This window comes from Artemia franciscana, chromosome 17, assembly GCF_032884065.1.
Source record: "Artemia franciscana chromosome 17, ASM3288406v1, whole genome shotgun sequence".
In the NCBI taxonomy this organism is placed as follows: Eukaryota; Metazoa; Arthropoda; class Branchiopoda; order Anostraca; family Artemiidae; genus Artemia; species Artemia franciscana.
The window spans coordinates 1320128-1334630 of NC_088879.1; the positions used below are offsets into that span (position 1 = coordinate 1320128).

Sequence of the window (14503 nt, forward strand, 5' to 3'; positions counted from 1 at the left end):
TGGTCATTTTTCAAGTATACCCTCTGGTTTTATGCACATCTATAGTTGAAGATTTCTCGAAGAGCATTGAAAAAGGGTATATTTTAGTTTTGTTTTATTTTGTGATTTCTAAAATCAATTAATGCATGATTCTTTTGACACGCTGTCCAATTTTTTTTTTAGGTTGACGTATTTGGACCTAGAAAAAAAAACAAACAATGGGTCGCCATTTGAACTGTACATTTTTTTTTACCGTCGAAATTTTTGTTTTGATTTTTAATATTTACGGTTAATGAGATTTTTTAAAAAATATGGTGGAATTATTCTGACAATTGTTTTCTAATTGCGTTTTTAAGCGCTTACGACAAATAGTCGACGAAAAATCCGTAATACTTGAGAAATAAGATTTTTCTTCCACGTATGATGAACTAGAAGAAAATATTTATAATAGAATCATCCATAAACAGAGTGGTAATATCAATGTGGACTTTCCACCTTTTCGTCGTCTTGTAAGATTTTGATAAAGCGAAAAATCGCTTCTAAATGACTTGTTTCAAGCACCGAAATACTTCTTATTTTTTCTGCTAATACTTTGGCAATTCTTCGAAAAATTTCATAGCATAAACACGTGCTCGACAAAAACGATGAGAGAACAAGGAAAAACTGTCAAGAAAAATCAGTACAAAAAACCGAACTTAATATCAAGGCAACAGAAAGGATCCAGTGTAAGTATATTTGGGAATAATTTACTGGCTGGCCTGTCCAAAAGGAAACATGGTAATAAAACAATTTTGGTAGTCTTAAAATTTACATTAACTGACAATTCTGATAGCCTAGCTAAGAAACAGACATAGCTTTAATATCAGAATTTCATCTTGAATATCTAATTTAACGTCCATTTGGGAATAAAGGTAAAACTCTAGTTAATTGACTTCTTGCTATCTCAGAAACAGTTTAGGTTAGGAAAATGAAACTTTCAGGGATGAATCTACAGACTAAAGTATGTCCCAGGAAGGTATTTTGAAGTACCCACCTCCACTCCGCCCTCTAGAAGGCCCTGAAATTCGCCTACATGACAGGTCTATACCTATTGAAATTTTGACAAAACAAAATTTTACCTTAATTTTCAGTTACTAGTTGCTTTTTCTCTGCCTTTAGTTCTGAAAATGCAATTACTGATATTTGAGTAGAATTTTGAGCCATATCAATGTTTTTTTCAAAATTTAGGAAATGTATTTGCATATCTTTAAAACCTTATAAAATGGAATTGAAGAAAGTTATGAAGCTGAAAACAATTTTGTTGTACTTCAATTAAGCAGAAGATCTATTTTGCAAGGTTTAACTTTTATAGCACACATATTCTTAAAGGTCATCAAAGGTCAGGGCCCTCTAGAGGGAGAAGGAGTAGAGGTAGTTACTTCAAAATAGCCTACCTTCCTGGGACATACTTTAGTCTATAGATTTATCCCTGAAAGTTTCATTTTCCTAACCTAAACCCTTTCTGAGATAGCAAGAAGTCAATTAACTAGAATTTTACTAGAATAAATATTGAGCAGTCCACATCTCTGACCTACAACTAAAGTAAATATAGCCTAGATATGCAAATGGGGCTTTTGAGGAAATTTTAAGTTTCATTTAGTGTAATATTATGCATGTTAAATAATGATATGCCTGCTTGCTTTGCTTTTGCTTATTTGATATTAACTGCTTGCTGTTGCTATATAATGACTTTTGTTCTAGATGCCTGGGTTTAAATAAATCATATAATTGGTAAAACGCTACATGGTGTCAGAAGATGGAAGCAAAGCCACCAAGTATTGATTGGGATTCAGCTTCCCTTGGTGATGAATGGAAACGCTTTGAGGAGCATGCCAAACTGATGTTTCTGGGACCCCTGTCTGGAAAGACGGCAGAAAGCAAATGTGCTTACCTTCTCATCTGGGCAGGAGAAAAAGGGCGCCAGATATTCAACACCTTCCCACTCACTGCTGCAGAAACAAACAATGTAGAAACTTACCTGCAGAAATTCCGCAAATATGCTGCACCAGTCACCAACAGTGTATTTGCTTGATATATATTCCAGAAACATGACCAGTGTGAAGGAGAAAGTGTAGAGAAATACATCACAGAACTGAAAATCCTGGTGAAGGCTTGCAACTATGATAGCGCTGATGAAATGGTTTGGGACAAAATAGTTAATGGCATCAGAGACCCTAAAATTAGAGAAAGACTTCTTCTGGAAGGTGAGACCCTAACTTTGGCACTAGCTGTTGACAAATGCCGTTCTTACCAAACAACCCAGGCACAGCTAAGAACATTTGAAGTACAAGAACTACAACAAATCAAGAAAGAAATTGATGCTGTCCAGAAGTACAAATATCCAGTCAGAAAATACAAAGATGCATCTGTGTCATCTAGAAAAACAAAGGAATGCTATTTCTGTGGAGGAGTATACTCACCTAGCCACACTTGTCCTGCAAAGGGAAAAATCTGTGCAAAGTGCAAAAAGCCAAATCATTTTGCACACGTGTGCAAAAGCAACAAATCAGTGAATGCGGTGATTGAATACAAGGAGAGCCTAGCCGACAATAGTGACAAAGATGAGGATGTCTTCTTATATGCCATAGAGAACAACACCAATAAGAGCAGAGATGAAGCCCTTATTACACTGGAGGTGAACCACTCCTTACCTGTCAAATTCAAGGTCAATACAGGGGCACAAGCTAACATTCTACCTGCCAAGTATTTTGACGCCTTACCACATCCGCCATCACTGAAACAAAGTTCTCAGAAACTCACAAGCTACTGTGGATCCAAAATTCCTGTGAGAGGTGTATGCAAGCTGAGCTGCAAGCACAAATCAAGCAAGGCTGAAACCCTACCATTCTTTATTGTTGAAATGGATTCAGTGCCAATTCTCCGATTCCGGTCAAGCATTGACCTGAATATTGTAAAACTTGTACTGAATGTCAGTAAAGTTGAGAAAAGCACATGCATGCAATCGACAAGACAAAAACGGATGACATAATCAGTAGCTACAATGATGTCTTCCAAGGAATAGGAAAATTGGATGGAGGGTGCCATCTGTATCTGAAGGACGATGCAGTCCCTACAGCATACCCAGCAAGAAGAATTCCCTCATCACTTCGAGGAAAGTTAGAAGCAGAACTTAAACGGATGGAAGAACAAGGAATAATTGAAAAAGTCTCTAAACCAACTGACTGGGTGAATTTGATGGTTGCCGTAGAAAAAAAGGATGGCAGTTTAAGAATTTGCATTGACCCTGTAGATTTGAACAAGTCAATCAGAAGACCATTCTACCCTATTCCCTCCCTGGAAGACTTAACATCCAGACTCCATGGGGTAAAATACTTGAGCAAACTGGATGCAAGGTCAGGGTATTGGTCGCTAGTCTTGGATGATGAATCTGCAGACTTAACAACATTCAATACCATCTTTGGCAGATACCATTTTAAACAGATGCCGTTTGGCATCATCTCTGCCCAGGATGAATTCCAAAGAAGAATGGAAGAGGCTCTCGAGGGATTAGACGGGTTTGCTGTCATCATTGATGATCTTCTGGTTTTTGGTTCAACCCTTGAGGAACACAATAAGCGATTAGTAGATGTACTTTAGAGAGCCAGAGCAAAAGGTATCAAGTTCAACAAAGCGAAATGCAGCTTTTGTGTGACAAGTGTGACATATTTCGGACATGTGATTAGTGAACAAGGAATGCAGCCAGATCCTGACAAACTCAAAGCTATTAACAACATACCTACACCATCAAACTCAGAAGAACTTGCAACTCTGTTGGGTATGTTAAACTATCTTGCAAAACACATCCCAAACTTATCAACACAGAATAAAACCCTGCATGACCTCAGTAAAGCCACCGAGTTCAAGTGGGCCAAGGAGCATGATGAAGCCCTCCAAAACATCAAACACTCAACAGTCTCAAACTTAGCATACTTTGACCACTCATGCAAGTCCATCAACCTCACTGTGGACACATCATCACACGGTCTAGGAGCATACATCTTGTCAAACGGCAACGTTGTCGCATATGCATCACGCTCCCTTAGCAAAGCTGAACAGAAATACTCACAGCTTGAAAAGGAATTATACGCAATAGTCTTTGGTTGCAAGTACTTCCATCATTTCATATATGGCAGGCATGTAAAAGTAACCACAGACCACCGCCCACTTGAAACCATCCTACGAAATCCACTTCAAAAAGCACCTACCAGAGCTCAACAAATGATGCTTCAGATTCAACCCTATGACCTAGAGTTCAGTTACAGACCAGGGACAGAAATCGCAGTTGCAGACACTTTATCAAGGCTGCACCTACCTGACATTGACAAGAAGCTCCATAGAGAAATTGAGGTGTATGTCCACCAGATTGCACGCGTACTTCCTGTTAGCGATGCAAGGCTCGAGGAAATACGACTTCATACCAAGGAAGATGAGCACCTGATTCATCTCAGAGAAGCCATACAAGGTGGTTGGCCCAACACCAGAAAGTAATGTGCCACGGATCTCCTTGCATACTGGAACCTTCAACACGAGCTGTCATACATGAATGGCATCATATTTAAAGGCGAAAGGATCGTTATCCCAAGGAAGATGCGACCCCAAATCCTCAAGCAACTTCACGTCTCCCACCTTGGTATGGAAAAGACAAAGCAACGCGGCAGGATGCTCGTCTACTGGCCAAAGATGAATGGTGATATCGAAACGCTAATCACAAACTGTCCCACTTGCCAGAAACATAGCCGTAACAACCAGAAAGAGCCTCTCATGAACTCCCAGATCCCATTAGTACCATGGCAGCAGGTAGCCTCAGACATATTTGATTGGAATGAAGCAAAATATCTTATAACAGTCGATTACCACAGCTGCTTCTTTGAAGTCGACCTGTTGAAAAACGTGACATCCAAAGAAGTCATCAGTAAACTAAAAGCACATTTTGCTCGACATGGGATCCCCCACACCATCATCTCAGACAACAGAACACAATACTCATCTGCAGAGTTTGAACGGTTCATCAAAGAATGGGGCATAAGGCACAAGACCTCCAGCCCTATCTACCCGCAATCCAATGGACTGGTAGAAAAGGCTGTCCACACTTGCAAGGACATCTTCACCAAGGCAAGTGAAGGCAGAGATGACCTGTATCTGGGTTTACTGGAATACAGAAATACACCCGTAGACAACTACGCCGCCCCTGCACAACTGCTAATGAGCCGCCAATTACGCTCCACCTTACCTTGCACAGAAAAGCACCTGCGGAAGCAGGTGGTTCCAACTAAAAAGTATCTGCTGAAGCGGGAAGAGGCCCAGTCAAGACAGAAACGATACTTCGACAAACAAGCCAAGTCTAGGCCTACACTCCACTTGGGGGACACAGTGACCTTCCAGAAACAAACTGATGGCCAGTGGAGCACCGCCAGCATCATAGCACCAGCAGCACGCCCTAGATTGTACCATATCGAAACTGAAGCTGGAACAATTCTACAGAGGAATCGGAAACACATATCAAATGCACAGCCATCAACACCAGTACAGAACAGACGTAGTCCAGTAAAATGCACTGGAAGCGATGCAGTTACTCCTACTGCGATCCCCCCAGCGTCGGACCTAACTCGTGCAGACGAAACACTGTTTACCGCATCATCAGACATTCCCTCACTTGACAGAACAGCCCTGCTCCGTACTACCAGTAGCCCAAGCCCACCCAAGGAGGGAGTACCAGTGGTTATACCAGTAACTAAATCAAGGTACAGGAGGCAGAGTAAGCCACCAATCAAACTGAACTTGTGAACTTACCAACAAAAATCTCAAAAGAAGAGAAGTTGAAGTCTGTACATAGTGTATATAATACCTGGTGAGAAGTGAGCCAAGCGCCTTCTCTCGAGTGTGTGTTAAGTCAGTGCTATATGAGGAGTTCTCTAGTTTGTTTTGTGTCTGTACAAAGTGAAGAGAAGTGAGCCTAGCGCCTTCTCTTGGAGACGTTAGTAATAGTACTAACAGTTAGGTCTCCACTGCCAGTAAGTGATTAGAATCTTCTTCTAGGGAAGAAGGAGGATGTAATATTATGCATGTTAAATAATGATATGCCTGCTTGCTTTGCTTTTGCTTATTTGATATTAACTGCTTGCTGTTGCTATATAATGACTTTTGTTCTAGATGCCTGGGTTTAAATAAATCATATAATTGGTAAAACGCTACATTTAGGTTATTTGAAATGCAATGAAAATTAAGTATAATCTTCAAGTCAAACTTAAAACAAATAAAAATCAGGTAAAAATAGCCTACTGCAATCAGGAGTTTGGCTACTATTCCCCTCACCTAACACAGAAGTCCAAAGTCTATTGCTTCATTTTTGCTGTACTATTATTGTTAATGGTAAAATTCTAGATAATTGATTTCTTGGTATCTCAGAAAGGGTTTAGGTTAGGAAAATGAAACTTTCAGGGATGAATCTACAGGCTAAAGTATGTCCCGGTAAGGTATTTTGAAGTACCTACCTCCACTCCTTCTCCCTCCAGAGGGCCTTGACCTTTGATGACCTTTAAAAATATGTGTTATAAAAATAAAACCTTGCAAAATAGATATTCTGCTTAATTGAAGTACAACAAAATTGTTTTCAGCTTCATAACTTTGCTCAATCCCATTTTATAAGGTTTTAAAGATATGTAAATACACTTACTAAATTTTGAAAAAAAAGCATAGATATGGCTCCAAATTCTACTCAAATAACAGGAATTGCATTTTCAGAACTAAAGGCAGCAAAAAAGGAACTAGTAACTGAAAATTAAGGTAAAATGATGTTTTGTCAAAATTTCAATAGGTATAGACCTGTCATGTAGGCAAATTTCAGGGCCCTCTAGAAAGAGAAGGAGTGGAGGTGGGTACTTTAAAATACCTTCCCAGGACATACTTTAGCCTGTAGACCCATCCCTGGAAGTTTCATTTTCCTAACTTAAACCCTTTCCGAGATAGCAAGAGGTCAATTAACTAGAATTTTACCTTGTTAAGACTAATAGAAATCATAATTATCAATCTGAATCAGCTACAAATGACAAAAAAAAACTGTATTTTCATGTCCAAGCTTAATGATGTCATAATTGTAGGTTGTAACTATATATGATGTAATATTATTGTTAAGACTAATAAAAATAATAATTATCATTCTGAATCAGCTACAAATGACAATTTCTTACACCTATCCAGCCTTTTATAAAATATAATGTTTAGCTTTCTGGCTACTTTTGGTGGTTTTGAACACCTTTTAGTTCCTTTAATTCCTTGTCCTGTGACAAGGAATATTAATGACCAATGACCTTGTCCTAAATGACCCTTTTAGTTCATTTTAATTCCTCATCCTGGCCAAGTGGATTGGTGTGCTGGATTCAGGATCCTTTGTCTGAGAGGATGTGGGTTCGAATCCAAGTGTACCCAATTGTTCAGTTTTGGATGGGGGTCAGTGGTGTGACTCTGTAAGCTTAGCCAGAGTCGACCCAGCTCTAAATGGGTACCTGGAGGAATCTGGGGAAGGTAAACAGGAAGGGTTTGCAAAAGCACAGGATGGTTGGCCCCCAACCCCCCATTGCACTTCCTGGCTGAAGGGCCAAGAACCAGAGATCAGCACCACCAGTACAGACTGTAAAGTCTAATGCTGTATCCTTTACCTTTTAGTTCCTTTAAGGGCTTAAAATCTAATTTCGCCATGGTAATGCATTGAGCATTTTCCCAGGATATCCAGGAGCATAAAAAAGGCATCAAGTGATGTAGTCACTTTCATCCTAGCTAAATTATAGGAAAAAGCTCATATTTACCTTTCTGATTATTTTAAGTTTATTATCATAAGAATTTATTTCTACTGGTCTTAAGTCTAATGTGGCTATTTACTTTTCTTTGAAAAACTTCTTTTTCAGAATTTTTTTTTTTAATCAATATGTTTATAAAGCAACTTAGATTAGTTAGGTCAAGATATCTAGTAGCCAAACAGCTAATCACCACTTTAACAGTTAAATATTTATTTATACCATCTAAAAACTTAATTACTTCACCATTGAATTTGTCTTAAAGTTTTTAAATGAGAATATGATTAGCTTCAATGTTTTAGCCATATACAATGCCAAATATTGAAAGCTGAATATTAAAATATTGCTGAAATAAGTTGAAAAATTGAATAAAAAGTTGAAAGTTGAAAGGATATTATACTACACAAAAAGCACAATGTGCATCCAGGTTATCAAAAGGTTTAACCTTCAGGCTCTCAGAAGCAGGTGAGGTTTTTGAAATGAAACATTCAGGGAATGCTTTCAAAACATGATTGGAGGGGAACAAATTCCCTCCCTTCCTCTTTTTTCGATCTGCCTTCTGCTTGTAATCTCCAAAGGCATTTGATCAACACTTTCAGATAGCCATTTTGTTCAAAATAGTTTAAATGTCCAATAAAATTGATTGACATCACTCCCCCAGACCCAGGAACAAGGACCATAAATAACGTAAATAAGATTTTTTTTATATGGGAAAGGAGGGATTTGTACAATATTTCAGAAACAAATCAGTGTATTAAGGTGGAACTTTCAAGGAATGCTGAGGAGGATTTTGAACAAAATCAAAAAGCACTGTATGGTTCTTGACTGTCAAGAGTATATATGTGCAAAGTCTGAGAAATAGCTTAGTGTATTAGTTTGAAACTTTTAGGGAATGCTGAGGAGGAGATTGAATTAATCAAACGACACTATATGCATCCAGGTTGTCAATAGAGTGTATCAGTAATATCTCTGGAACAGCTAAGGGTAACTAGTAGAAAATGTCAGGAAATGTTAAGGGAATGTTGAACTAAGTGGAAGCATACTTTGCACATCAAGGCTGTTTAAAGATCATACATACAATATTTCAGAACCAATTAAGGATATTAAGATAAAATTTTCAGAGAATGCTGAGGGAGACAATGAACTAAATGAAATGTCAAAATGTGCCTCCAGGTTGGCATAAGGGTTTATGACTACAACACTTAAAAACAACTCAGGGTGTTAAGTTAAAACTTCCAGTGAATGTTGAACTAAATTAAAAGATACCTGTATCCATATTGTCGAATTGCGTATTTACAAAATCTCAGGAACTGTTAAGGGTGGTAAGTTAAAACATACAGGGTATGTTGAATCTAATCAAAAAATAATATTTGCGTCCAGGTTGTCAAAAGGGCGAGTTTCTAATATGGTAGGAACAGCTCAGGGTATTAAGTTGGAACTGTTAATGAATGTTGAGCTAAATCTAAAGACACCATGTACTTCCAGGTTTTGAAAAGGGTATTTCTGCAATATATCAGTAACAGCTGAGAGTGTTGAGTTGAAGCTATTAGGGAATGTTTTGGAGTCTTCAAACTAAATCAAAAGAAGCAATGTTCATCCTGGTTGTCAATAATAGCTAATGCATGGTTTAGTGCACAAAACTTTCAGCGATTTTTAAGGGGGACGCACTGAATCAAAAGATACTGTGTGCATCCTGGTTGTCTAAAGTGCTTATATGCAATAATTCAGGAACAGCCAAGTGTATTAGGTTGATTTTTTCAGCAAATATTTAACAAAATATTGAACTTAGTCAACTAACACTATGTTCATTTTGGGTGTCAAAATAGTATGTCTACAAAATCTCAGGAACAGCTAAGGGTTGTAGTTTCTACCAAAACGCTGCTACAAATACCACACAGCTGCTGCTCCAAAAAAGTAAACAACTATCTATAGGGTAGACATATAACATACCTGAAGCCCAAATTACTTTTTTTTTTATAAAACCAACTGCTTCTGGTTATTCAGGTTTGTGCAAAAATCCTCATTCTCTATAGTGCAAGGTTTGCACATTTACTAAACAAACTTTAATTTAATTTGGCAGTTGCTTTGTAGCAAGAAAAGAAAAAAAACAGACAATGTTAGGCTATGACTTAAAATGAACAATAACTAAAAAATCAAAACCCTTAACAATACTTAAAACATAAAAAACTCTGACTTAAAATACTGGAATTGTTATTAAAAAGGGTTCAGTCATCTGCTGTGCTGTTGGACATTTTCTTAGTAAATGCAAATATTTTTATTCCAGGCGCGAATTATATTCACATTGATATGTGTATCTTGCACCTTGCACCTTTACTAAACAAACTTTAATGTAATTTCGCAGTTGCTTGGTAGCAGAAAAAAAAACAGACAATGTCAAGCTATGACTTAAAACAAACAATAACTGAAAAATTAAAACCCTTAACAATACTTAAAAAAAAAACTCTGACTTAAAGTACTGGAATTGTTGTTAAAAAGGGTTCAGTCATCTGCTGAACTGTTGGACATTTTCTTAGTAAATGCAAATGTTTTTTTTCCAGGTTCGAATTATTTTCACATTGATATGTGTATCTTTTGGATTCTTCCTTGTTGTGCTTAGTACAAGTAGCCAGGATAACTCGAAACAGCCCAAGGATACTGGACTAGATCCTTTTGGAATGGAAGGCGTTGAAGAAACTGTGGAGGACTGTGGAACTTTCCTAAATGAGGTAATAAAACCTATAGAAATACATTCTTAAAATCTGATTTTATCACCAACCGCATGCTATGACATAATAAACATTAGATGTTATCTAACACAGTGATGATAAAATCCACTTGTAGAATGAGACATCTAATTTGTTTGCATAATATGCTTCTACCACTGACAAATTATTGCAGCTCCAACCGCATTGAAGAAATGGCACAAAAATAGCCATTTTATTTTATAGATTTAAAAGAGAAAATTGCATGAGAGTTTCTCCAAGTTTCTCCAATTGCATGAGAGTTTCTTACAAAGTTTGAAAATGAAAGCAAATAGGCCTTTTCATTGCTCTAGCATTGCAATAGAAATTAAATTTTGTTTTTGATTTGGTCTTGATTTTTAAGATTGGTCTTGGAGAGACTCCACAAAGTTCGAAAATGAAATCAAGTTGGCTCTTTTATCTATTAAGCATTGCCATAGAAATTTATAAATTTTATTGATTTGTTCTTGGTTTTTAAGAATGGTCTGTGGGAGACTCCACAAAGATTGAAATGAAAGTATATAGGCCCTTTCATTGCTCTAGCATTGCAATAGAAATTTACAAATTTTTTTGATTTGGTCTTGATTTTTAAGATTGGTCTTGGGGAGACTCCACAAAGTTCGAAAATGAAATCAAGTTGGCTCTTTTATTTATCAAGCATTGCAATATAAATTTGTAAATTTTATTGATTTGGTCTTGATTTTTAAGATTGGTCTGTGGGAGACTCCACAAAGTTTGACAATGAAAGTAAATAGACCCTTTCATCACTCAAGCAGTGCAATAGAAATTTACAAAGTTTATTGATTTGGTCTTGATTTTGAAGATTGGTCTAGGGGAGACTCCCCAAAGTTTGAAAATGAAAGTAGATTGATCCTTTCATCGCTCAAGCATTGCAATAGAAATTTACCAAGTTTATTGATTTGGTGTTGATTTTTAAGATTAGTCTGGGGGAGACTCCACAAATCTTGAAAATGAAATTGAAAAGGCCCTTTCGTTGCTCAAGCATGACAATAGACATCTACAAATTTTATTAATTTGGTCTTAATTTTTAATATTCGTCTGGTGGATACTCCACAAAGTTTAAAAATGGAAGTAAATAGGGCTTTTCATTGATCAAGCATTGCAATAGACATTTATAGATTTTATTAATATGTTTTTGATTTTTAAGATTCGTCTTGGGGAGACTCCACAAAGTTTGAAAATGAAAGTAAATAGGCCCTTTCATTGCTCTAGCATTGCAATAGAAATGTACACATTTTTTTATTTGGTCTTGATTTTTAAGATTGGTCTTGGTGAGACTCCACAAAGTTCGAAAATGCAATCAAGTTGGTTCTTTTATTTATCAAGCATTGCAATAGAAATTTATAAATTTTATTGATTTGGTCTTGATTTTTAAGATTGGTCTGTGGGAGACTCCACAAAGATTGAAAATGAAAGTATATAGACCCTGTCATTGCTCTAGCATTGCAATAGAAATTTACAATTTTTTTTGATTTGGTCTTGATTTTTAAGATTGGTCTGTGGGAGACTCCACGAAGATTGAAAAATGAAAGTATATAGGCCCTTTCATTGCTCTAGCATTGCAATAGAAATTTACAAATTTTTTTATTTGGTCTTGATTTTTAAGATTGGTCTTGGTGAGACTCCACAAAGTCCGAAAATGAAATCAAGTTGGCTCTTTTATTTATCAAGCATTGCAATAGAAATTTATAAATTTTATTGATTTGGTCTTGATTTTTAAGATTGGTCTGTGGGAGACTCCCCAAAGATTGAAAATGAAAGTATATAGACCCTTTCATTGCTCTAGCATTGCAATAGAAATTTACAAATTTTTTTGATTTGGTCTTGATTTCGAAGATTGGTCTAGGGGAGACTCCACAAAGTTTGAAAATGAAAGTAAATTTATCGTTTCATCGCTCAAGCATTGCAATAGAAATTTACCAAGTTTATTGATTTGGTGTTGATTTTTAAGATTAGTCTGGGGGAGACTCCACAAATCTTGAAAATGAAATTGAAAAGGCCCTTTCTTTGCTCAAGCATGACAATAGACATCTACAAATTTATTAATTTGGTCTTAATTTTTAATCTTCGTCTGGGGGATACTCCACAAAGTTTAAAAATGGAAGTAAATAGGGCTTTTCATTGATCAAGCATTGCAATAGACATTTATACATTTTTATTGATTTGGTCTTGATTTTTAAGACTGATCTGGGTGAGACTCCACAAAGTTCGAAAATGAAAGTAAGTAGGCCCTTTATCGCTGAAGCATTGCAATAGAAATTTATAAATTTTATTGGTTTGGTCTAGATTTTTAAGATTTATCTGGGAGAGACTCTTGAAATCTTGAAAATGAAAGTAAATAGGCCCTTTCATCGCTCAAGCATTGCAATAGAAATTTACTAGTTTCATTGATTTGGTCTTGATTTTTAGGATTGGTCTAGGGGAGACTCCAAGTAGTTTTGAAAATGAAAGTAAATAGGCCCTTTCATTGCTCAAGCATTGCAATAGACATTTACAAATTTTATTGATTTGGTCTTGATTTTTAATATTGGTCTGGGGGAGACTCTACAAAGTAGTTTGAAAATGAAATTAAATAGGCCCTTTCACTGCTCAATTATTACAATAGCAATTTACCAATTTTATCACGTTGCTTTTTTGTTGTTTGTGTGTTAGGCCCCTCTCTTTTGGAAAGATCCTCTGATACCAATAAAGAATAGCGTTTGGGATGATGTGTTTGTCACGTTTTATCATATACGTTCATGGTAACTGGGTGAAACTCCCCATGGTAAGGCAAATTGTCTTTTTTAGGGTGACCATGGGCAGTGAAAATACCATATCTTAACTTACCATGGACAGTGAAAATGAAATCTGATTGTTTAAAGTGGTTGAGTAGCTTTCCGTTCAAGTCATAGTTGTCTTCGGGAATAAATAGATTGTTAATTTGTGATCTTTACTGAGAAAAGCGTTGTAAAATTTAATTAATTGTTTTGCCTATTTATTTTCAGGTCTTAATTCATTTGGTATGTTAATAGGCTAGCCAGTAAATGGGTTGGCGTTGAATGGATATTAGAAAGACTCCCGAAATAACGCTTTGCCTAATCTCTGTGCTTTTTTTTATAGTGACCTTAAGTGATAGTTTATAAAACAACATTGTATAACATTGTAGATCGTTCGGGCTTTTGGACTCGATAGTCTACACTTATCTGTGGTTTTATTGCATTCAGGATCTGTCCAAGTTCTTGAGTAGAAAGCATAGTTTAATCATTTTTATTTAAAACATTTTCTGCATCGTTTTTCTTTGAAAAGAAAATATTTTATGATAAAAGAAGTAAGAGATTTATTTTTTTTGTTTTTTTTATCTGATTTAGAAGTCCACATCAATAAAGTCTTCCAGAACTACCCGCCATTTCGGAAATGTTTTCACTCAAATAAATAACCTTTTAATTATCCAAAATAGCCTAAAGAATCACCATAACATGGGATTGTCAATTACCTATTAATATACGTATTTACAATAAACTTAAAGCAACCTCAGAAATTAGAATTATGCACAAAATAAAGAAAAAATGAAGACAAGTATAGATCAGTCGAATTAACGGATGTCATGCTTAGTTTTTGGATACCAACTGATCAAGTATATTTTCTGTTACAGGGCTCCAGTTGTTTATCTGACACAAAGAAATAGAAGAAATGAAAAAAAAAGTTGTTTTTTTTTTAATTCCAATGAAAATCCTCGACAAACAAAGTAAATATTTTGGAGGACATCCACCTCTCTTCTTTAGTGCTATCAGGGAAATTAGAAGAAAATGCAAAAAAAATATGGACAAGACAACTTGGATAAAACTAAACGAAATGGAAGCAGAAAAAATTAGAAGAAGTAAAAATATAAAACAAAATAACATGGAAAACAAGTAGAATGGAAAAACAAATAAAGTCCAAAATTAGCAGATTTAA

General features: G+C 36.1%; 1 protein-coding gene across 1 annotated transcript in view; it reads left to right on the forward strand.

Annotated features, from left to right (window-relative positions):
* Positions 1 to 579: 579 nt before the first annotated feature.
* Positions 580 to 14503, forward strand: part of LOC136037668 (galactosylgalactosylxylosylprotein 3-beta-glucuronosyltransferase S-like) — a 39905-nt gene continuing 25981 nt past the window's right edge. The window contains exons 1-2 of the mRNA XM_065720396.1: positions 580 to 704; positions 10367 to 10534. Of these exons, the coding sequence (XP_065576468.1) occupies positions 624 to 704; positions 10367 to 10534 (249 nt within the window). The 5' untranslated portion in view covers positions 580 to 623. The remainder of the gene's footprint in view (positions 705 to 10366; positions 10535 to 14503) is intronic.